The 21,641-nt window shown below is 47.8% G+C and overlaps 1 protein-coding gene across 1 annotated transcript in view; it reads left to right on the plus strand.

The window, feature by feature from the left end:
- Positions 1 to 8,762: 8,762 nt before the first annotated feature.
- NYAP2 (neuronal tyrosine-phosphorylated phosphoinositide-3-kinase adaptor 2) overlaps positions 8,763 to 21,641 on the plus strand; it is an 81,470-nt gene continuing 68,591 nt past the window's right edge. Inside the window, exons 1-2 of the mRNA XM_026040063.1 lie at positions 8,763 to 8,813; positions 14,835 to 15,077. Coding sequence (XP_025895848.1) covers positions 14,872 to 15,077 — 206 coding nt within the window. The 5' untranslated portion in view covers positions 8,763 to 8,813; positions 14,835 to 14,871. The remainder of the gene's footprint in view (positions 8,814 to 14,834; positions 15,078 to 21,641) is intronic.

Below are 21,641 nucleotides of genomic sequence, written 5' to 3' on the forward strand. Positions count from 1 at the left end.
GGGCTCGGGGCTGCTCGGGGGCCTGGGTGCAGGGCTCGGGGCCGTGCGGAGCCTGCGGCGCTGGGCTGCGGCACTGGGACTGCATCGGTGCCTTCCCGTCAGGGCTGCGCTCCCGCCTACAGCGGCGTATTTTTAGAGCCCTTACGTAACACAGCAATGCCAGATGCTGTTTTGGGTGCTTTCGAGAAGACTGGGAGAGTTAGAAATGGATTAAAGCTCACTTTAGGATTCTTGGGTGCGCACAAATGTGTGCAATTCTGTTCCTGGTCTTCGCTGCGGTGCAGTCAGGGTGTTCCTGTGTGCCGGAGGCACTGTAATGGGCAGGCTTGAGGCTGAGCCTGCCTTGGAGCAGGCCAAAATACCAACAAACTCCTCGTCCAAGAACCTGAGGCCCCTTTGGTGGCTGCGATCATCTTGTCCTGCAGCTGAGGCCCTGGTCCTGGGGTGGCTTCCGTGGCCCTTGAGCAGATGCAGATGTGTTCCCTGACTACCTGCTGTGCAGGAGAGAAAGTCCCTCCCTTTCAAAGCACGTTGCCCTCCTTGCTGGGAGAGCTCCCTGCAGCGCTGGGTGCAGAACGTGCTCGGTCTGCCTGAACCCCTGGCACCCATGGGCTGGAGATGGGCAAGCGGCCGCGTCGCTTCCCGGCGCTGGTGCCGTCCTCCGAGCCGATCCATTCTCACCTGCACAGCGGCAGCACGCGCTGCTTAACCAAAAGCCCCTCAGTCCATAGTGCCTTTTCTTCTTGCCCCACAAAGATACTTGCGATTAAACCTTTGCAAAATTTGAAACATCAGAACTTAAACAGATGCGTAATGAGAAGCAAGAGATAAGGAGCAGCAGCACCGCGCTCCTTGCGGAGCGCCTGTTCTGGTGGAGGGTTCGTGTCACCTCTTACTATTTCATATCCTCTTTATGAGTCACAGGAATGATTAAGGAAAAAAAATCCAGCAAAGAACACAGGCCTTCAGGTTTCTGCTTAAATCACGGAAATGAGAAGTTTTGAGGCCACTTTTGCTAAGACCATGGAGTATCTCTAAGAATTTTTTCAGTGGAATTTAACTGTTAAAAGAAGACTGGGGGCAAGGAATGGTGGGAGCTCTGGTGTTTTCTGCGGAGGGGGCACTGTGAGCTGCTCCGTCCCATGTTCTCCCAGGCAACAGCCCAAGACAATCTGAGCTCACAGGTAATGTGCGTTTGTGATAAAGCAAGAGCAAAGCTCGGCCAAGAGTCTGCAGGAGATCACGGGGCATGGAGATTTCCCGTGCAGTTTCCTTAGTCCACGTGTTCTGTTAGCTACATGAGAAACACGTTAGAGCTGTAAGACCCCGGAGTCACCTTTTTCCTCTTGGGTTTACTAGTTTTGCAGGGTTCTGCCTCCTTTTTTTTCAGTGGAGTTTGCTCATCCTCATGAGGGTGAGAAGTTTGTGAACACAGTGGTGTGTGCTCCATCTCATGAGGAGAGGATCAGGATCACTCAGGCTGCAGTGCTAGATGTTCACAGATGCCGAGAGCTTCCCATGAGATGGGAGCTCTGCAAGAGCCCCTTAAACTGTGTGCCCAGTGCCTGATAACCTGTCCCGGATGCAGCTGGGAGAACAACCTCCCGCCGTGGCCACCCTGCAGTGCAAGTACCTTAGTGCAGGCAGGAGCAGCGTGGCCGCGCGGAGCCGAGCGGCTGTCCGGGCAGCGCCCGCTCCGCAGGGACCGCAGCCCGGCAGGGAAGCGGCCTCTGGCCTCTGCCCACTGCTCCTCAGCCCTTAAACCCAGCCCAGGGAAGCCTTTTGCTTCATCCTTCCCAAGAGATTGTCCTGGGTCCTGTGCTACTCTGGCCTACTTGGTTTGATCTTGGTTTATAGAAGCCAAATCATTTTGGGAAAAGGAGCTGGTTTTTAGCTTATCTGCCTTTCATTGGGATGCTTTCCTAGCTTTCAAAAGAGATTCTGCTTCAGATGTTAGAAACTAAAAATAAATTCAGGCAAACCGTTTGCAAGTTCACTTCACATGCTTCCTTTTGATCCTCTTTCCCGGAGATTACAGAGGAGGGTAAGAAATAGGAGGATTTATTATTTAAGATTAATATTTGGCCTTTAAAGTGTTCATTGCTACCTTTAAGTGTCAGGGCCCCTTTTGACAGGGGGTAATCTGTCCTGTCGGGAACGAATAAATAGTCTAAACCACCGTGTCCCAACTCGTCCTTCCTTTTCCCGTTGCCAGGACTGCAGCTCCTCATCTCTTCTTTCCTTGTAGCCCTGGGGGAGCAGCAGGGGCCCGGGAAGAGCCGGGCAGGGCTGTTCCCCACTCGGCCAGTTCCCGTCTGGCCTCTCTTCTCCCTTGCCTGGCTCTGCTTGGTGCCCCTGCAGCAGCTCGTGTGGGTAAAGGTGCCACTGGGATCTCTCCTGAGGAGCTGACCCAGCAGCTGCGTCACCTTTTGCTTTTAATTTTAAGCTGTGTTCTTAAAATAATCTCTGAACTAATTATTACACCTAACGGTCTCATCTTAGGTGGTGATAGATACACAGTTATTGTGACCGTGTAATGCTGAATATTTTTTAAAAATTATGTATTATCTTTTTAGTATCTCCAAGTGAAAAGCCATTTAGCTCTCAAAGAGCAGTTTGGTGCTGTTCTGCAGGCAGGCATTTCCTGCAGAGCCAGCAGTGCTGTGCCCGGCCACGGCTGTGCCCGTGGAGCTTCCCGGGAAACCGAGAGGCTCCTAGGTTCTGCAGTGTGACATTGGGAGAAGGGACCCGTGACCTCCACTGCTGCCCTGCATCCTGCTCCCTAGGGAGCACCAGGTCAGCAAGGACTGGCTGGAGGTGAAACGCGAGCCCTGGGCTTCCTAAATACAGAGTGGGCAAAATGGGTTTCATTACAAATGTACAAAAGCCCTGATGTTGCCCAAGTTCTGTGCGCTCCCAGCATCGTGAACCTGAGCAGCCCTGTGAATTCCAGGCACTGTGAATCCCAGGGACCCAGTGCCTAAAAACCAAGGACATCTTTGCAGGGCTCCCAGGAAGCAATATTTCCAGCACTTATTTATATGGTGGTGTGTACACCAGCAGACCAAGTACAAAGACCCCAGGGGGTTGACCAGTGTTTTATCTGTAATTCATAGAATGTTACTGAGTCATTTTCTGTTGTTCTAATTAGTGAGTGCAAACTGTAACCCCAAACGAGGACCAGTCGCTCTGTGTTCAGCCCTTGCTCTAGTGGCCAGGGTGCAGTTTGTGCCCCCGAGTGACGGTTTGTAAATGAGACCCATATTTAATCAGTTTGCATCAGAAAAGAGATTTCAGAAAAATCCAGTGATGCTGCATGACTGCGTCCAAGCTCAGTGCCCCAAACGGTGCCAAGGGGCAGGGGAGCTTCAGCAGCAGGAGTGTCAGTGCGGTCACCCACTGAGAAGCCTTTCTGTGGTAAAAATAAGGGTTAAGTTGCAGCCTGGGATTCGTGTCTCTCACTCTGCTTTCCTCTCTGGGTGTCAGTTCCTGAGCTCTTATTCTCCCTTGTAAACCAGCACTCAAGTGGAGGACAGCTTGAGGAGAAGGCTATAAAATGTTTAAGGGTATTCTGAATCTATAAAGCACCAGGGAATGCAATATATATGAATGTGGGACCTTTGTAATGAGTTTGACACACAGCAAGCTGCACTATGATAACGTGGAGCATGTGGTTGAACCATAAACATGCCAGGGGATCTAAAGGCTGAAGCTTTGTCCTTAATTCACCCTGTCATTTCTAGGTGTTGGAGTACATGGCACCAAATGTAACCTGCTATCTCACATCGTATTAAAGGGGATGGCATCAGCTGAAGTCTACTGGTCAAAAGATATTTAGTGCAAATCTTTGCAATTGCCTGTGGGTTTTTTCTGCATTAAATAATTGTAACAATGAGTGGGGGGAAAAATAACACCCTGCAAAATTTTGCATAGAGTATTTAGAATGATGCATTAGAAAACAGGTGCTTAGGCAGGTATAATAGTGCAGAATAGCAGAATCTGTGTTTTGCCTCACTTGACAAGTGGGTATGTGTTGTGCGAGCCCTGCAGCGCAGAGGTGCATTCAAGGTGATTAGCTGGGATTTAGGCCTGTGTGGGAGCAAGGGGAAAAGGTCTAATGGAAATGTTGACAGACCATTAGCTAGAGTATCACTAATGGGGGCTATAATAGATAGAGATATTTTTAATTGTAAAGAGGTTAATTGGTATTTCTCATTTGCATTCCTTTCTTCCTGAGTGGTGGCAATTTCAGCATACCCGTTGATAGGAATGGCTATTACAGTGAGGGGAGATAAAGGATCACAACATTTTCCCCAAGAAAATAAGCTGGGAGGGGAGCGGGAATATGTTAACTGGTGTATGATTAGCCAGCTAGAGCTGCAAAAAAAAAGAGACTTTAACAGTTTATATGGGGAATGCCTGTAGGAAACCATTGTTTCCATAGTAATTAGAGGAACTTGGGCATCTGTGGGGGGAGAAATGGCTCTTTTTGACCAAAATGCTTGCTATGACTTCAGTGTGTTGCTGTGAACTCCAACCATTTTCTTGGTATTTTTCTGAATGTAAAAGGGAAGAAGCTGCTGCTTCTCCTCTGTTCACCTACGCTATCCATGCTGGGATGCAACAGCTTTTCCTTGCAGCCCTCACTTGCCCTCCTGTCCAGTCCTGAAGCACGTAGCAAAAATTTCCTCTGGATTTTTATTAAATACTTCTATAAGCAAACGGGTTTTGTAAATATAGATTAGCTTTCCAGTAAAGACTAAGTAAATTTGACTGAACAAATAAATAGCCACGGTTTTAATTTCTTTATAAATCTAATGCATTAATAAGAGAATTTAGCCAGAAGCAGCAATTTACTTTTAAATACTGTCTCAGCAAAGCGCTCAATTATTTAGCTAGTTGAGGCAGTTGCCGGTTTTGTCCTTCAATAGAAAATACAGTTTCTGGCCTGAGTCTTTGCAGCCTTTAACCATGCCTGGACAGGACTGACTGCTCTCCAGGGCTGGGGATAGAGGGGAAGGTAAATTAGTGGGAATGGGTGGGGAATTTGGGGTCTCCAGGGGGAAGGTTCCTCTCGAGGCCATTCGGCCCAGGCTCGACTGCAGCGGTGCTGAGGGCTTTGGCAACGTTTCTGCATCTGTCAATAGCCATGGCTGTGGTCAAGACCTGTCCATAGAAATGTACCTTTACCAGCTTTCATTGAGTTTAGCCAGGAGCTAACGGGCTCTGGAAGAACTACTTATAGCTTAACTTTTCCTCAGAATATTTACCATTTGATAATTAACGGGTTTGTAAAGCAGCCACTCTCACCCTAATCTAGTTTAAGGGAAAAGATACAATTGACTTTTTTTTTCCCTTGTGGTAAGTATCATGAAATACTCTGCAACAAGTCGTGGTTAAGAGTATCCCCGTTGTGTGAGCTGTCCCATAGGACACATCCCTTGGCGGGGTCGTGGTCTTTGTGATTTGTGGTCTGTGCAGATCAGCGCCTGCGTGCTGCGTTCGGGCAAAGCTCCTCGCGGGCTTTGGTGGGAATTTTGCCTGAGCAACAACAGCAGAATTGGTCCCATGTGAGAAAATTTGCTCTCGGCGGGGGGAAAACAGGAGGCTTGCTGTAAAGGCGGAGTGACAGTGGAGTGCGAGGCTGCTGCTGGCGGGGGGCACCGCGATAGCCGGCAGGGCTGCCAAGGCGGCCGGGGTGCAGGGAGGGCTCCCCCTGCTCCCACCTTGCACCTGTGGGCACCCATGGGTGGCAGATGGAGCTGGGCACCACAGCAGAGATCCCACAGCAATCCCGGGATCCTGTCAAGCGGGGAAGCCCCCAGGGAGCGGGAGCCTGGGCAAGAGCCGTGTGGCGGCCTCCCGCTCTGCGGCCAGTCCTGCGGGATGTTGGGCACGCAGAGCGGGTGCTCCTGCCGCTTCCCGTGGCTAAACATGGTCATGGATAGATACAAACAGCGTGGACAAGCTGAACCTTGGAAAGCCCCTTTGAATCAAAGTGTTTTGGTGAGCACTGCATTCATTTCTGCATGTATTAGTTTGGCTGCTTACGGTGGTGACGTGATCAATGCGCCTGTTAATAATCATGCACGGAGACATTTCTACATCTTATTTCTTTATTGTTCAGTAAAACCTCCTCTTCCTTGTGTGATGCCATACTTGGGTTTTCTCATCTAAAAGTTTCCTTATTTTTGTCACGGTTAAATAAGGAAAGGTGGCGTAATATATCAGAAGCTCTATTTGTTTTCAATATGCTTTCCTCCAACCTATTGGTCTTTTTAAATATTAACTCACTTGTAATCCAAATAAAAATCTACATATGATCCAAACAGAAATCCACGCAGCTGTTTCAGTAGCAGCACTTTCCCTCGTACAGGTGCGGGTTCTGTCCATGTGTTTGCCCAGTGTGTCCGTGCCAGGAGGACGGAGCGGCCGCCGTGCGCCGCGATGCTGGGGCTGGTGGGAGACGTGTGTGTTGGTGGGGGGCTGCAGGCCTTGGCCAGGTGCCAAGAGCTACTGGAAAGTTTGTTTAATCCTCCATTTATGATGCATCCATATGGTTTTAATCCTGTTTTAATGCTTTTTTTATCTGAGTTGTTATTGTTTTGATTGCTCCCTGTTATGCAGCTCTCCATTCATGGATTTCTTCATCTGTAGTCTGGAGGTTAGAAAGAGAAAGTTCTTGAATGGTGCAGGTTTCTAGCAGGAGCTGGAGATACCCAATTCCTTGGAATAACTCCCAGGTTATTCCGGGTGAATACACAATTCAAGTATTTGAACTCAGTTTGAATATCAAGAATTCTCAAGGGAAGAAACTTGTCCTTTTTGGCACTCATGAGTGCTCACATGAAGGTGGCTGCCTGGTTCAGACCCAGCAGCGCTGCTGGTCTCTCTCTTTGCAGCTTCCTCCAGTCCCTCTCCGAGCAGCCTGGTCTTGCTAGCAGCTACTGAGTCACTAGCGCTGGAATGGGTCTGTCCTCAAGCTCCCTCACCTGAGGGGGAGCCAGACCATCTTTCTCAGCCACTAAACGGGCAGTTAGGCCCTTGCTGGGCCCTGCAGCCTCTGCTGGCCATGGTTTCCACCAATTTATTTATTTACTTTGGTGAAGACCAAATTTGAAGTGTTTGCAAGGTAGTAAACATGCAGAATCTTTTGCTTTGGTGCTCTATATGTGACTGCTTATTCACATATTAGCACAGCTTTGTATATGGAAATGTGTTGACTCCTAAAGAACTTATTCTATGAGCTTGAATTCTGAGAGTAGCCTCAGAAATACGTTCATCTTTGATTTCAATATTAGAATCAAAATTTGTGCAAGTTAGAAAATGCCTGTGACTTAAGTGGGGAGGAAGAGCGTGGTGGTGTTTAACGCCAGGGTAATGGTTTTCTGCATGTTTGGGCATCCCCCTGCACTGCCTGTCGCAGGGGCAGCTTGGGCTTTGTGTCCAGGCAGCAGGCTTGGGGGGAAGGAAGCAGAACCATCTGAAAGGAGGAGCAGTAAAACACATGGATCTGGTCAGAAAAGCACAAATGTTTCCTCTAAAGCGCCCAGGGTGCAAATTGAGGGTGTTCCTGCTGGTGCTCCCCGAGCAGCATGGTGGCTTCCGGAGCGCCTTTCCTGGCAGGAATGCTGTGGACACGGTGCTGAGCGGTGCTGTTCCCTGCTCCGGCAGCGGGAGCAGGTGGTGGGAGGTTGTTTTGATGAGGTTAAAAAGCTCCTCCCCTCCCTCCGAGCAGCACCCGCTCTGCGTCAGCAGGAATTGTGCCTGGCTCGGCGCTCCGGCGGGGGGAGCGTGAAAGATGCAGCAATGTGAGGTATGGGGCTGAGGCTCCGCTCTTCCTTTTAAGTGGTTGCTCGTTTCCTTGAGCCATAACATGGGCTAAAGGTTAACCCGCCCGTTCTCCGCGGAAGAGCGATTCCCCTTTCAGGAAGGCAGAAGGTGGGGAGAAGAGCCTGTCGTTCCGCATCCTCCGCAGCCTCCAGACCGATGCGCTGTGCAGCGTCGTCGCCGCAGATCCTGCTCTCCTCCCGCCGCGTCGCTCGCTGAGCAGCCGTCGGCGCCGCCGCGAGCCGCGCGAGGCCGGTGGAGGCCGGTGGAGGCCGGCGCTGTCCGCGGTGCTGGGATGCGGGCGGCGCGCGCGGCCGGGCGGCAGCCGCAGCGCAGCCCCGCGCGCGCCCCGAGGTAGGTGCTGCCCTTTGTGTGCGGGGCCTGCGGCCGGGCGAGAGCGGCCGCGCGTCCCCGCCGCCGCCGGGAGCCTCCGCGCGCGGCGACTTCCTCGCTCTTCCTCGCGGCCCTGTCTTTTTGTCTCCGCAGAGCACGTTCAAATGAGGCACCGCAGCGACCGCTGCGCTAGCGCGTGTGCTGCTGCTCGCGGCTGCTGGGTCGTGAAGTGGGGAAAAATCACCCGGCTTCTCCTGTGTTGGACTGGGAAGCAGGGGGTCATTTGTGCCCGCCCGTTGTCTGCGCCCTCTCCCCTCTGAGTGTGGATTTAAGGAAGCACCTGTCTTCTCTTGCCACTGCGTTCTTAAAAGCCAAACTTTACACGCCGTTGTGATCATATGTTCAGAAGATATGTAACGGAACACACGGACGTCTAGTGATGCTGAATTCTACAATCGGGGCAATTTTGCCAACAAGATTTAATGCACTTTAACTGAAGAGGAAAAAAACTGAGCCTAACTGCAAATCTGTTTCTTATGGTGCTGAAATATCCCTTCCGACTGCACTGAGATAACCACAGGAAAGGGCTTTTAGAGGCAGAAGTCACCTTTGATTGTTGCACTTAGCAGTCCCCGTGGACTTATATTTTGGTACGTACATGTTTTTCACCATTCTATGAGCATGCTGATAGAACATAGTGTTAGTGAGAACAAGCAACCTCTTTCATACAAAATGAAATAAGGACTAGTCCAAATATCAAATGATGAAGTTCGCATGTCTTTTAATCTTGGCATTGCTAAACTGTGCGATGTTGAAGTCTGACTATGTGTACTTCACATGTTGATAGTGCTTGTAATATCCATGTTTTGCAATTGGATGTTGCTGATGATAAAAAGGAGCTTTAAATAATTTAAAACATTCTTTCCTATTTTCCTGTTGAATTAATTGAACTAAGTAACTTACCAGACACGCTACACCATTAATATTTTACGGCATGTATAAATATGCCTAATAGGATTCTGGTAGCAGTGAAATCTCCATTTCATTTTCTTAAAGAGGGTGAAAAATGCATACTTCAACAGGACAACAGGAACACCATTCTTTTGAGTTCAAATGCACTGCAGTTTGCATGGAGTGTTTGTGTATTTATATATGTGTGTGTGTGTGTGTGTATGTGTGGTTTTACTTCTGGTTATTTGTAAGAATTTCACCTAAAATTGGGATGATGAGGTGTCCGACATATACCTCAGTGCTGGCCATTCAGGAGCTAGATTTGCCATGTCCAGCACCACCGTGGTTAGGAGGAAGCATTATTTTCCTCAAGGGACGTAAGTGAGAGAAGTGTTGCGTTATTGCAAAGTAAACAGCAGCTCTTTACATTCTGGAATCATAGAGGAGATGCTGTTAGCAGAGACCTTTTTCCTCTCCAAAAGGCACTATGAAATGTTCTAAAATTCGAGGCTCAATGGGTATTTTTCCAGTTCTTAGAAGTCTAGGTGGAATAACCTTTCCATATGAAGGGTGCAATATCTATAGCAATGAGCTGTTTCTTTAAGCTCACCCCGTGGCATTTCCACTCCACGGAAGGAGCCACTTTTACCCTCTCTCAGTGAAGGACCTGGCAGCACTTGGCTTCAGCGCCTTCACCCAGGTGCTAGAGCTCGCACTGTGCAGCAGAGTGAGGAAAAGGTATCGAATCTGGGATCCCCATCAAAATGCACAGGTATATATATTTTGTAACCAAAAATAAGCAGAGTGAGTTGTTGCTGCTCTTGGTTTTTTTTTTCCCCTTCTTTTAAATATGTTTGCATTAGAAGTTCCCCCAAAATATACAATAAGAAGCTGGCAAGCTAACTGAGATGATCTCTCTATTCGCATTGTTGCTTAATGTATCACTCTTTGTGTAATGCCAGCTCACTGCTGAGGACAGGCAGGTAATGCAGCTCTAAAAAGGATGCTTAGCAATCTATCTCATCACTGAGCTCTTTGGGAATTTCTAAGCTCACTTAAGACACAATTATGGTAAGAGGCAGAGTTCCAGGAAGCAGTCTCTAGTATATTTTTCATTGCTGAATTTGTCTCAGCTGAGGAGAAAGTGCTCTGTACACACCCAGTACCACGATGGCCTGGTTGGTGCTGCTGTGGCAGCACTTTGTGGCGATGGGACGTGGAAATCTCCTCCGCACTTGCTGCTGTGTGAGCAGCTACGAGGCAACCGCACGAGCTCGCCGGCTGCGTGGCTGCTCCCGGCATCCTGGATGCGTACGGTGCCCTTCTGAAATACTGAATTTAGTGGAGGGAAACGCGAGCGGGAATGTGCTGAAAGAGAGGATGCAGCCTTTGGGAGGGAGGAAGGCAGGACTGAGGATGTGTGAGCACCTCTTGTGCATCAGGGGCTGGGTCCGTGACGTGGGTCATGGGCAACCTCCCTGCTCTAGTACCAGTCTCCAGTTTTCTATGTTTAAAAAAAAAAAAAAAAAAAAAGGCAAAAATCTCCTTGCTTCAGGAAGAAAGCAATCAGTGCCTTTGTCATTACTCCAACAAGCTCCTTCAGTTTCATGTCAGCAGTGCCAATTTTCAGTGCAGCACAGCTGCAGCTCATGGCTGTTAAGCATGCCGAGAAGCGGGTGATGTTTGGGGCTCCTCACGTGAATAAGAGCTAGAAGCATGTCTCTGAATCCTGCAGAATGGTGTTCCTGGGGTGCTGTGGTATTAGGCTAATTGCTCCTATGTTCTTAATTCAGTGCCTTTGCATATTGATTCTGTGAAAAGGGGATGTTTTTGGATTTTAATCGAGCTACTGTAGATCTGGGATCAGAGCAAATAGTTAAATGTAAGCTATGCGAGTCTCGCGAGGCACAGTGGTGTTCTCCCATGGAAATAGTCTGAACCATTGCAAAGCTCTTGCGTTCAGCTGTGGAAATACCTCTGGGTGGAGCGGGCAGAGCGGGCGCGCTGGCAGGGGGGCCGCAGCAGCACCGCGCGCCGCAGGGAGCCCCGTGCGCCCGGTGACGCCTCAGGGGCCTCTCGCATCCTCACGCTTGCCGTGGAATTTGGGTATGGAGTGCTGTGTGTGTGTGTGTGCTCATTTGTGCATATTTTATAAGCGTACTGATGTTGAAAAGACCAATGCACAATTGTGTAGCATAGAGGATTATTCGATGTCCATATCAAGTAGAATATATTTCTACTTATAGGAAAAAATGCTTAGATTTTTTTTCATTGCTGCAACATCCTCTGGTTGGTTGTATGAAAAATGCACATTTCCCGAGAGTTCATGGTGCTTTCGGGAAGGCTGGAGGGTCAGGTGACAGTGAGGGTGACGGTTTGTTCCCAGTCAGGTTTCTTGTAGCTTTAGACCCACCTTCGAGAGACAAAGCCAACCTGTTGGAGAGCTCCTCGCGTGTGTCCTTGAGCTCAGGTGAATTGGCAGGAAGGTTTGTTGTCGGCCTGTGATCACAGCCAAGTGCCTCGCATCAGTTCCTGTTGCCTTCTCGGTAGGCTGGCTTCAACAGTAGAAATTCAGGACATTTCATTCTCCTGTTTCCTCCTTTTCTCTTACAAGGAGGAGGGGAGGAGGAAGGAACATCAAAAGACCTCTCCAAGTAGAGCAGCTCCAGTGTTGTCATTTTCCAAGGCTGCTGGGTTTCAAAAAAACAAAACACGCTGCCAGCAATTTGATTTCAGACACGGGTGCCCCTGTAGGGTTCTTGTCACCAGCTAACAAAATATCTGAGCAGAATACGTGTATTTGGGGTCCTGTGACTGAGCCTTACCTACAGCTTACAGTGCATATTCAACAGCGGGCATCTGCCTGTTTTCAGTCAAATATAAATGGGCTCCGACAGAAGACTTGCTTGTGCTTGTATCTTGCTTGTGCTGTGCATGAGAGGTCCAAAACCCAATTCTCAAAACACTTGCTGCAGCCGTTGGCGCTCTCCAAAGCTGGTGCCGTGGAGCTTTCAGATCCTTGGGGCTGCTGCCAGGAGGAGCCTGGTGGGGATCCGCGTCGGGAGGAGGGATCAGCAGCAGGAATTGCACTGCAGCTCCCCAGGCCCGCGACTCTGTTGGGAAGCACAAGGTGCCTCGCTCTGCTTATTTGATATCATATAAATCTGTGGCATTTTCTGTTAAATAATAGAAAACATCAGGGGTAAAACAGCACCTGAAGTAACTGATCAGTGCATACGCTATGAAAAAAAGGCCTCTGTATTTTAGCCTTTTCTGAATTGAAATGATGGTGACAGTAAATTTTATAATAGAAGTATATCCTTAGTGGCCAGCTCATTTTGGACTGCCAGAAAGAAAGAAAATGGCAGGGAAATCAGTATTATTGTCCTAAAAGAGTCTGTGAAGCAGATCGAGTTTTGTTTGTCTCGGGGAAAATAGATCAATGGTGCGTTTATTGAAAGCCTGCTGAAATTATCTTCAGTATCCAATTTCCTATTATTATTTCAGCAGTAAAATCTAGCCCTTGGAGAAATTAGTGGCAAAACTGCCTTTAAGGTCACTAGACTTGGATTTCTCTGTTTTATAGGTTAAATGAATTTAATTGAAGTTACTGTGAATACAGAAACAGGACTATACTGCAAGTCTGAAAGGGAAGATGCAATTAAATAAGCATCTCCTGGGAAGGTTGTCCAGGTTTTACACATCAAGAACCAGGTACCGTTTCGGAAGCTTGAAGACTTTGGCATCAGAAATGTCTATGCCATTAGTGTTGTATCTAATCAGGCTTCCTGCTGCAGACAGCGAGCCTGCCAAGTAGGGGCTACGGTATCTAGACTTGCTTTCGTTACTCAAAATAGTGAAGAATCGGTCCAAAGCGATTTCCATGGAAACATCAGCAAAGCAGTGGAATCTCTTCAGCCTGTTAAATCGCGTGCAGGTACCTCGGGCTGTGCCAGAACCTTCTTGCTGGCTGGGCCCTGTGGGGATTGCTGCAGGGAAACGGCACCCGGACTTGGTAATAGTACATTAGGGTGAATCAGTGACCTGCAGACGAGCCCAGCGCTCGGAGCTGGGCCCAGCTGATGGAAAAGGCCACCTGGGGAGGCAGGAGGAGCCGATGAGAGCAGCCCCTCGGCATCCCTAGAGCCTGCGTGGTTTTAACGGTCAGTTTTACCCTTGCACAAGAATAACCTTGATTTCCGTAGGAACGCAGGGAAAAGGGGAAAATTGTTGGTGTGCTTGAAGCATTAATTGTCTGAAAACAGCTTGTTGTTGCCATCGCCACTTCAAATAATCAAAAAGGGGGAAAAAAAAGAGCAGAGGATGGAAAATTACTAGTGTACCCTGCTCATCCCCTGCAGACTGCTTACTCTGGAGGCCTAAAGCGTTTTACTCTGTGGTTAGGGCTGTGCCTGAAGGTCCACAGCGACTGCTGGAGTCTATCAGAGCATTTAATTTTATTTCTCAGAATCAGCCTACCCAGATGAGAATTTTGCTCCCCCAACAGCGCTGCTGCAAAGAAGGGCAATACGGCAGCTTGTTAGGAAATGGAGGCGAGGCTGCTGCTGCTCGCCACGGCGGGGCTGTGCCCCAAGGCCCGCGGGGCCGCTTCGCTAGGACGGCTCGTAGCCGCGGCGCCGGCATCGCCCCGCGGCCGAGGGGCCACGTCCTCCTCCGGCCGGGAACGGGCCGAGGGGGAGGGCAGAGCCCCGCGGCCGGCAGCTCGCAGCGTTTATAAGCGTTTATCAACGAGGGTCGGATGGGGTCTGTGAGGGGGTGGATGGTCATCACGTGCATCAAAGGTACCTCAAGATTTTGGTGCCTTAAAGCAGAGATGCTGCAACCAGCATTTACAGTAAGATAAAGCATTCCTGTCTTATAGCATTCCTGGGCTATTAAAGGTGCATTTGTACTTGTTTTAATAAATAGTCAATCCATTTTTATCAAATCTGGCTGGTCTAGCTACGTTGCTTGAAACCGCACCTTGCTTCTAGGCTCCTGTGATCCTCGCTGATGTGTCCGTGCAGCAGAGCTCTGGCAGTGCCCGGACATCTGCTGCTGAGTGTGAGGCCACAAGGGCCTTTGGGGAGCTCCTGGGCTCCCTGCAGTGAGTCCCGGGAGATGCAGGGAGGAAGGCTTGGGGCTCCGGGCTGTAAGAAATAGAGAAAGATGTTTTTTCAAATTTTGGACATGCAGAAACTTGACCTTTTTGCATTCTGAAAAAAAAATGAAATGGTGTTTTCTACTTGAACTTCAGAATATCCTGCTGAATAGAAGTTTTGTCTGGTGATCTGCTCTCGTGTGGGGTTTTTCTAAATTGCCAAAGTGACCTGTGGTCCTTGGATGGAAGCCTTTACAATTCAGTTGAAGCTGAGTGTTGGAGAAGTCGATGCCTCTGCAGCTGAAGGGACGAGGAACAGGGAAGTGGGGCAATAAAGCCTTATGATGCACATAATCTGTGGGATTTGAACCTTGTCCGACTGAATGGATCTGCACTGCTTGAAAGAGGCTCTTGATTTTTATGTTCTCTTGTCTCTTTATAGTAACATGGTTCCATGTCCTGAACAGCTGTTTGTTGTGTTTTAGATAGACAGTCTCCTATCTATCTAAAAAGTTCTCTCTTATAGAGATCTGCTAATTCCAGCTGATACAATCTTTGCTGTCACAAACCATAAGCTGTTTCCTCCTGATGAAGGTATTAATGTTTTTCCAACCTGCAGGGAACGCTGCTTTCCTTTGTTCTTTATCTCTGGCAAGATGATGGGTTCTAATCAGGAGGAGGTCACTTTGGGCGCTTTTCTCCAGTATATTGAAGACATGGGGATGAAGGCCTACGATGGCTTGGTTATACAGAATGCATCAGACATTGCTCGAGAGAATGATCGCATGAGGAACGAAACAAACCTGGCTTACTTGAAAGAAAAGAGTGAAAAACGTCGAAAACAAGAAGAAGCAATAAAACGGTAAGTGTCTCCATAAAAAGATGTCTGGTCTAGCAGTGTAAATGAGCAGTGGAGAGTTTTTTTGTCAGATGTGTTGAAGTGTAGACCAGTTGGCTTCCAAGCTGCCTACTGGTCAAAGCCATGCAGGCTGCTGGCACGTGCTGGGCTGTTGGTTGTGCCCGTCCACAGTGAATGGTGCTGCCCACCTTGATGGTGGAAAATACTCCCATCTACCCGTGGTCAGTGTGGGTGTGAGTGCTACCACCAACAGGTCTGACTTGTAGCAAGGTGTGGTTGTGCAAAGTCATCCTGCACTGATGTGAGAGCCCTTGGAGGACTGAGACAGCTTCACAGATCAAAACGGACTCTTCTTAAGTTGATGTCTTCAGTCTGTTAAATTTAAAGCTCTTAATTGCTCTCTGAGAATTTACACAAACATGTTATTTATGGCTTTATTCCGCACTCTCTGAAGCCAGTTTAAAAAAAAAAAAAAAAAATTACAATCATTTAAAGGAAAATGGATCAAGCCCCTGACGGGCACAATCCTATAATGGCTTCTTTTGAATAATTACATCAATTCTATTTGATAGTTAATGAGAAGAGGGCTCATGTTACTTGGCCTCTTGTGCCAGCGGGTAGCAATGATATCTCTTGCTCCTTTGGGAGAGAAAGGATGAACAGTATGCATATGTACATTCATATATATGTGTATAAATGCACCGCACAAATGCAAAAGTTGCCTTTTCTTGGAAAGGGACAAGTTTTATAACACAAGCAATCATCTGACTACTAAACTTGTGTATGCAAATGCATGGCTTGAACACAAACTCTTTAGGGGTCCTGTGAATGTTTCTGCCATGTGAATCTTCTGTATTGCAGTTTAAGTGACCTGGCGTTAGGCAGTGTCCTGAGCGTTGAACATCCAGAATAACAGATGAGCAGGGCCGAGGGTGTTCCAGGGACACCTCAGTAGCTTGGAAACTTTGATGGGATGATAAAAGCAAGAGAGCAATGCACCCAGTCTTCTGGGAGGAAGAGTAAGAACACATGGCTATTTTACATTTCAAGACGGAGAATTTGCTGTCTACTCATAAGCTTCAATTCTGGCAAGGGTGTGAAAATAATATGAGATTAAGGTGAATAAGAGTCAATGCAATGTATCTTTTGGAATCTTCTGCCATTCCTATTACTTGTGAGCTCTTTTTGGGTGATGTTCAGAGGGATTCACAGGGTTTGGGGTCAAAGGCAGAGAGGTTCCTTAAAGCAGGAGCTAAACTGTGTGTAACTTTGTGAGAAAAACTTTCTTCCTGCAGCAAATTAATGTAGAGGTTTGGGGAGTTGATCTGCACCGTTTTAATTCTTGCCATCTTTTCCAAGTGTTCCTGGGAGGAGATACCAGGGGTGTAGGTGTCAAAGATGAGTAGTATGAGAAGCCATTTATTTTTCCTAGCGTTCTTTTGGCTAGCAAACAGTTATACTGTAAATGTTTCAAGAGGAGAGGATACTGAGAGTCACTTCAAGGCATTTCCAGATCTGATGGAGACAGTCAACATATTCCCTGGAATCCATCTATCTTGCTGCTAATGATCAATAGAGGTTTTCTTGAAAGCACTGAGATGAAGAGCACCTTCTACTTGTCAAATTGGTTCCTCTTTCCCAATGAATAAACTTAAATCCAAATTAAAATAGCAAATACTTTGACTTGGTTAACACTTCATTTTTGATTAATTTGTTGGCTGCGAAGATGTGTTGTGACAACACAAGGCACAGCAGCACATAACTCCAGGTAGGTGAGACTGTTACGGATGCTAGAGGCTGAATTAGGCTTGGTTATAAATGTTTTTTATGGATTTTAGAGATGTGAACTTTGGGCACAGCTGACTCCGTAGGCCCCTGGCTGAGCTTCTGGAGCCTCCTTTGACCATTTGCTGAATGGCGGTCACACTGCTTGCTTCCTTGTGGTTGGTTTGTGTGGCTTGTTTATTGATCTCGGCCAAGTGATTTGATAAAGAGCTCCGGGTGATTTGGGCAGAGCCAAACCAGGCAGTCCTTGCTCGTGCAAAACCTTTGACTGAGATCACGGAGAAGACAGTGGATGCAGGACACAGAGTCCCTGGATGCAGTCAGGAGATGCAGTGATGTGGGTGGAAAGAAATAAAGCAAAGGAATTAGCCAGAACTTTCCTCCCTTGGCTTCCAATGTGAGGAGGCCAGGGCGGTGGCTGTGTAAGGTATATTCACTTAGCCTCTTTCTCCCTCCTTTCTTTGGTTAAGTTGGGAACAGGAAGGACAAGAAGGGAAAGGAGTTATGGATGAGCTGCTTGATAAAACAGAAACAGACCAAGGGATAACATCATATTTGACTGAAGGAGCAGTGACCTCTTAAGTCACTCAGGCTGATTGCAAGTGATCTGCCCCCCATGGGAACCTCCAGGGATTCATCCAAGACTCTGGTGTCCGTTGAGACGTAGCAGTCGGAAGAAGCAAAACAGCCTTATTGATTTGTTCTTTGTCCAGAACAATTTTCCTCACCTTATCTTGGTGGGCACTTAAGTGATGCCTAATTCCTGATAGTGGGGCTGATGTTGCAGCATTGCACAGCCTGGAGACTAACACCTGCCAGCGACCCCTTAACAACAGGGATGGTCGCAGGTGACTGACCACACGTGGATCATGATGAGGAGAAGGAGGTCCAGCAAATACCCTTCTGATTTTGCTGGGAGGGATGCAATAAAGCAGCTGTAAGCCTTTGGCCCCTAGGAAGAGGCAGAACTGAAAACCATGCAACAGGCTGATTGCATCGTTTTTAGGAGCTATTCAATTTTGGAGATCGAGTGCTCTTTTTTTTGAAGACTGGTTACGTATATTAAGAGCCCAAGACAGAATAGTTTATTATCTAATGGAGTGGTATCGTGCACAGAGCTACTTGTCGGGAGGTGTTATTTACATGAATCATCTGATAATGGTGCTGTATGGCATAAAGGTTCATTGAAATGTATTAGTCTCTGCAGTTTGCAAACAAGAGCTGAAAAATGACTCTAAAAAGCCATTATATAGTACATTTTGCTTAGAAAGGATGCATTGCATTGTGTTCTTCAATAGCATTGATGTACCCTCAGTGTGAGTGTTAATTCATTCCGTGTGGTTCTGATAGGTTAATTGGGGGGAAAAAATGTATGGATCTGTTCTAAATTGCAAAGGGTAGAACTTGCATCATATTGGATTGGGAGGAAAGCAACTAGTCTTTGTCTGATGTTGCTGGGCTGAGTCAGCTGATCTGATCTGAATTTGTGACCTAGTTTTAGTACAGTACTTAGCAGCCATGCTGGGGAAATAAGATTAATATGCTCATCAGTGGTGGAGAGTAAGCCACAGTAAATACGTTAGTGTGTATATATTTTGTAGGCTTTTTTCCTTTCATCTTCTCTTAGTCTACCCGTGCTAGCTGATGACTGTCCCTTCAGAAGCCTGTGTCCGGAGCAGCACAGCGAGCTGGCCTATGGCCCACGGAGTTTATGACCTGCAGACAGGGTCCCGGAGCAGCAACGATGCCACGGGGAGCGCGGTGGCCACGCTGCCCAAAGCGCCTTTGCCACCACACGGTGTGTGCTGTAGGCAGGAGCCTCCTGTGCGTGCCGGAAAGGGGCTTTGCATCTGCACGGGAATCCTCTTGTAACAGGCAGTTGCTTTCTGGCTGAAATATATACATTTTAGATACCTTACATCCAGCCTATAGTTTTGTGCAGTGCTATTTTTAATTGCATGTGCAGAGCATCTTATCTGAGGAGCTGATAATGACATCCCACCGTGTCGGATGGGATGTCACCCATCCTTTTCCACCTGAGCCAGGCCACCTTGTCCTGGGGAGAGGCCAGGGCTGGAGGAGGTGCCTGGTTCAAAGCTGTGGCCTCCAGCTTTCACTTGAGATACCATTCCTGTCGTGTGCATTGGCGTTGTGATCTGCAGCACTACGGAGATGCAACAGCTCTGGTGTAGAGCTCATGGCAAGAGGGGGTAAGAATTTCTCCCTGCTAACACTGGCCTCAGCCACCCAAGTATTTCCTCCTGCTCCTGCAAGCCGGGAGCCCACGGAAGCGGCGTGGGGAGGAGCTCCCTGGGGCAACGCTAAGCTCCGGAATAAAGACAGGATTGTGGCGAACAGCTGCCATCCCAACCTCCCCTTCCCAGGCAGATCGGATATGGACGAGCAACACATAGGCGAAAGTAAGATATTATTTTTCCTCTTGCCTTATTTCATTCTTTTTTTTTTTTTTTTTGTAATATTGTGGAGGGAAGTGGGCTAAAGCACTGACCATATGTAGTTTTCCATAGTCTCTATCCTTAGGTTTTTGTAAATAAGACATAAGGTGTGTGTCCTTGAGCTCAAAGGTCCATGTTATCGAGCATGGCTGGCAGCAGACAAGGATAACAATATTTCTGTGCTTGGGATTATTCTTTGTTTACAAGCTCCGTTTTACTGAGCAAATCTGTAAAATCTTAGAGTATGTGGGCATGCAGAAGGGTTTCTGCTCAAAGACTTCTACCAGAGTCATAAATAAGGTAAGGAAAACAATTTCTTTATGAATTTAACATTTACAAAAATCTTAATTTCAATAACATGCTGAAATCAGAATAATACTTTAGTCAAAGGAATGCTTAAAGTATTTCTTTTCTTTCTAAATGTTTTCCTGTAGTTGAAATTGTATATTGTGAACTACGTATTTCAAAATACGGTGCAGTATTTATGGTTGCTAGATTGCCATATGCTTGCTGGCAGACCTCAAGAAAAACAGAGATTAAGAGCAGTAAATGCTTCTGGTTGCGGTGAGGGGCTCCGCTGAAATACCTGCAAGGACATCACTGAGGTGGTTTGTTAGATACAAGCTTGAGAACCTGCTGTCGTTGTAAATAAACAAAATTCCAACTCTAAGTTCACTCAGGGGACGCAGATTTTTGGATTTGAGGTCAATGCTTTCTTCATCGAAGGTTATGCCCTATGGGGAAGCTTAGCTTACAATAATTCTGATTTCTTCGTCTTATGGATGTGTCGCATAGTTATTTCATCGCAGCTTAATACTGTGATGCCGTCGTTCCAATACAAGCGGCACCAATTCCACTGATGAGATGTGGTGGAGACTCATTTTGGAAGTATTTTGAAACCTGTGCCTTATAAAATGTCATAGAGCCTCTTTCTGAAGTTGGTGTAGACAGAGCAGCGCTGACAGTGTGTTCGTCAGGAGCGAGTAAAATGGTCGCGCAGGCAGTGACCTCCAAATGGATTTTTTTGTGCTGCGAGTAAACAGATGTGATGATCTAGCCAACAAATCCTCCCTTCCAAATGCTCCTACCCATATGGCCACTCGTATTATTGCCACACAAAATAAACAACAGCCCCAATGCAAATACAGTATATTGCCGTTATTCCCAGCAGTTTTATTGTAGGACAATCATGCAACAAATGTCATGAAAATTTACCAAGAGGCTGAGAGCTGCCTTGGTGTTGCCACAGATCAAGAAAATCAGGCCAAGCTATCATCGCTTTGGAATCTAAATCCTGAAGCGATTTTTCAATAAATCTTCCATGATTTTGAGGCTCCTGCCTCCCGTTCTCCCTGGTTTGTGAGGATGTGCAAGGTCTCTGACCCCTTGTCGTTCCCCACGTTGCTCAGGGCTATGCGGTTCTGCTGCGCGAGTGCAGGCACTTCTGTTCAGGATTCATTTGCTGCATTTAAAGGGATCACTAGAGGCAGCGCGTTGGAGAGAGCAGAGAGGATTTATAAATGGGTTCCAGAGCTGTTTTTATTAAAATCTCTCTAAGTGGCCGCACGCAGTTGCTGTTTGCGGGCTCTGGGGCCACCCGTGTGACCGAGCGTGGTGGCAGTGGCCCCACGTGCTGCAGGTTGGTGCCATGTGGGTCACGGGGGCGACTGGGCTGGTCTCCCCGGGAGGGGACCCTCTCTGCACCATGCAGAAGCCCATTAGGGTACATAGGGACCCGATGTCCTGTGTGCAGTCCCTCCTGCTGCCCCTTCCCAGTCTTGTTTCTCGCTCTAGCTATAGGATGTGCAGTTTTAACCTTAACCTGCAAGTTAAAAAGTGGCAAGCGGTCTTGCTGCTCATGATGCCCCTCGTCCAAAGCCCCGCATGTCCTAGCAGGACAGAGCTGCTGCAGAGGGAGCGATTTTGCACCTTGGCTCTCTGGGGTTCTGGCTGTGCTCTTGCTGCTGGCTGACTTTCCATATGCTCGAGGACTGGCTGCAAATATGCTATGAAATGCCACAGGGTGTTTTCCAGAGCAGACATAAAACCTGTTATCTGTGAAGCCTGCATAGGAAAAAACTCTGTTTTGAAGAGTGCCCAGCTCAAGGCTTTGCAGCTAGCGTAGACTGAATGTCAGTAATGAAGAAATGCACTCGGGGGACGGCACAGCTGATCTGTCGTGTAGCCTTAGCAGGGTCTAGGTCAGCACTTGCTGGCAAAATTGAAGTGTTGATGTGTTTGAGATCTCTCCTACCAGGCCATACGCCAGGCTGAAGTTCAGCTCCTGGCAAATCCGGTCGTTGCCTGTGATCGCTGTTGGGAAGTC

This window comes from Nothoprocta perdicaria, unplaced genomic scaffold (assembly GCF_003342845.1).
Source record: "Nothoprocta perdicaria isolate Ctin4 unplaced genomic scaffold, notPer1 scaffold_25, whole genome shotgun sequence".
In the NCBI taxonomy this organism is placed as follows: Eukaryota; Metazoa; Chordata; class Aves; order Tinamiformes; family Tinamidae; genus Nothoprocta; species Nothoprocta perdicaria.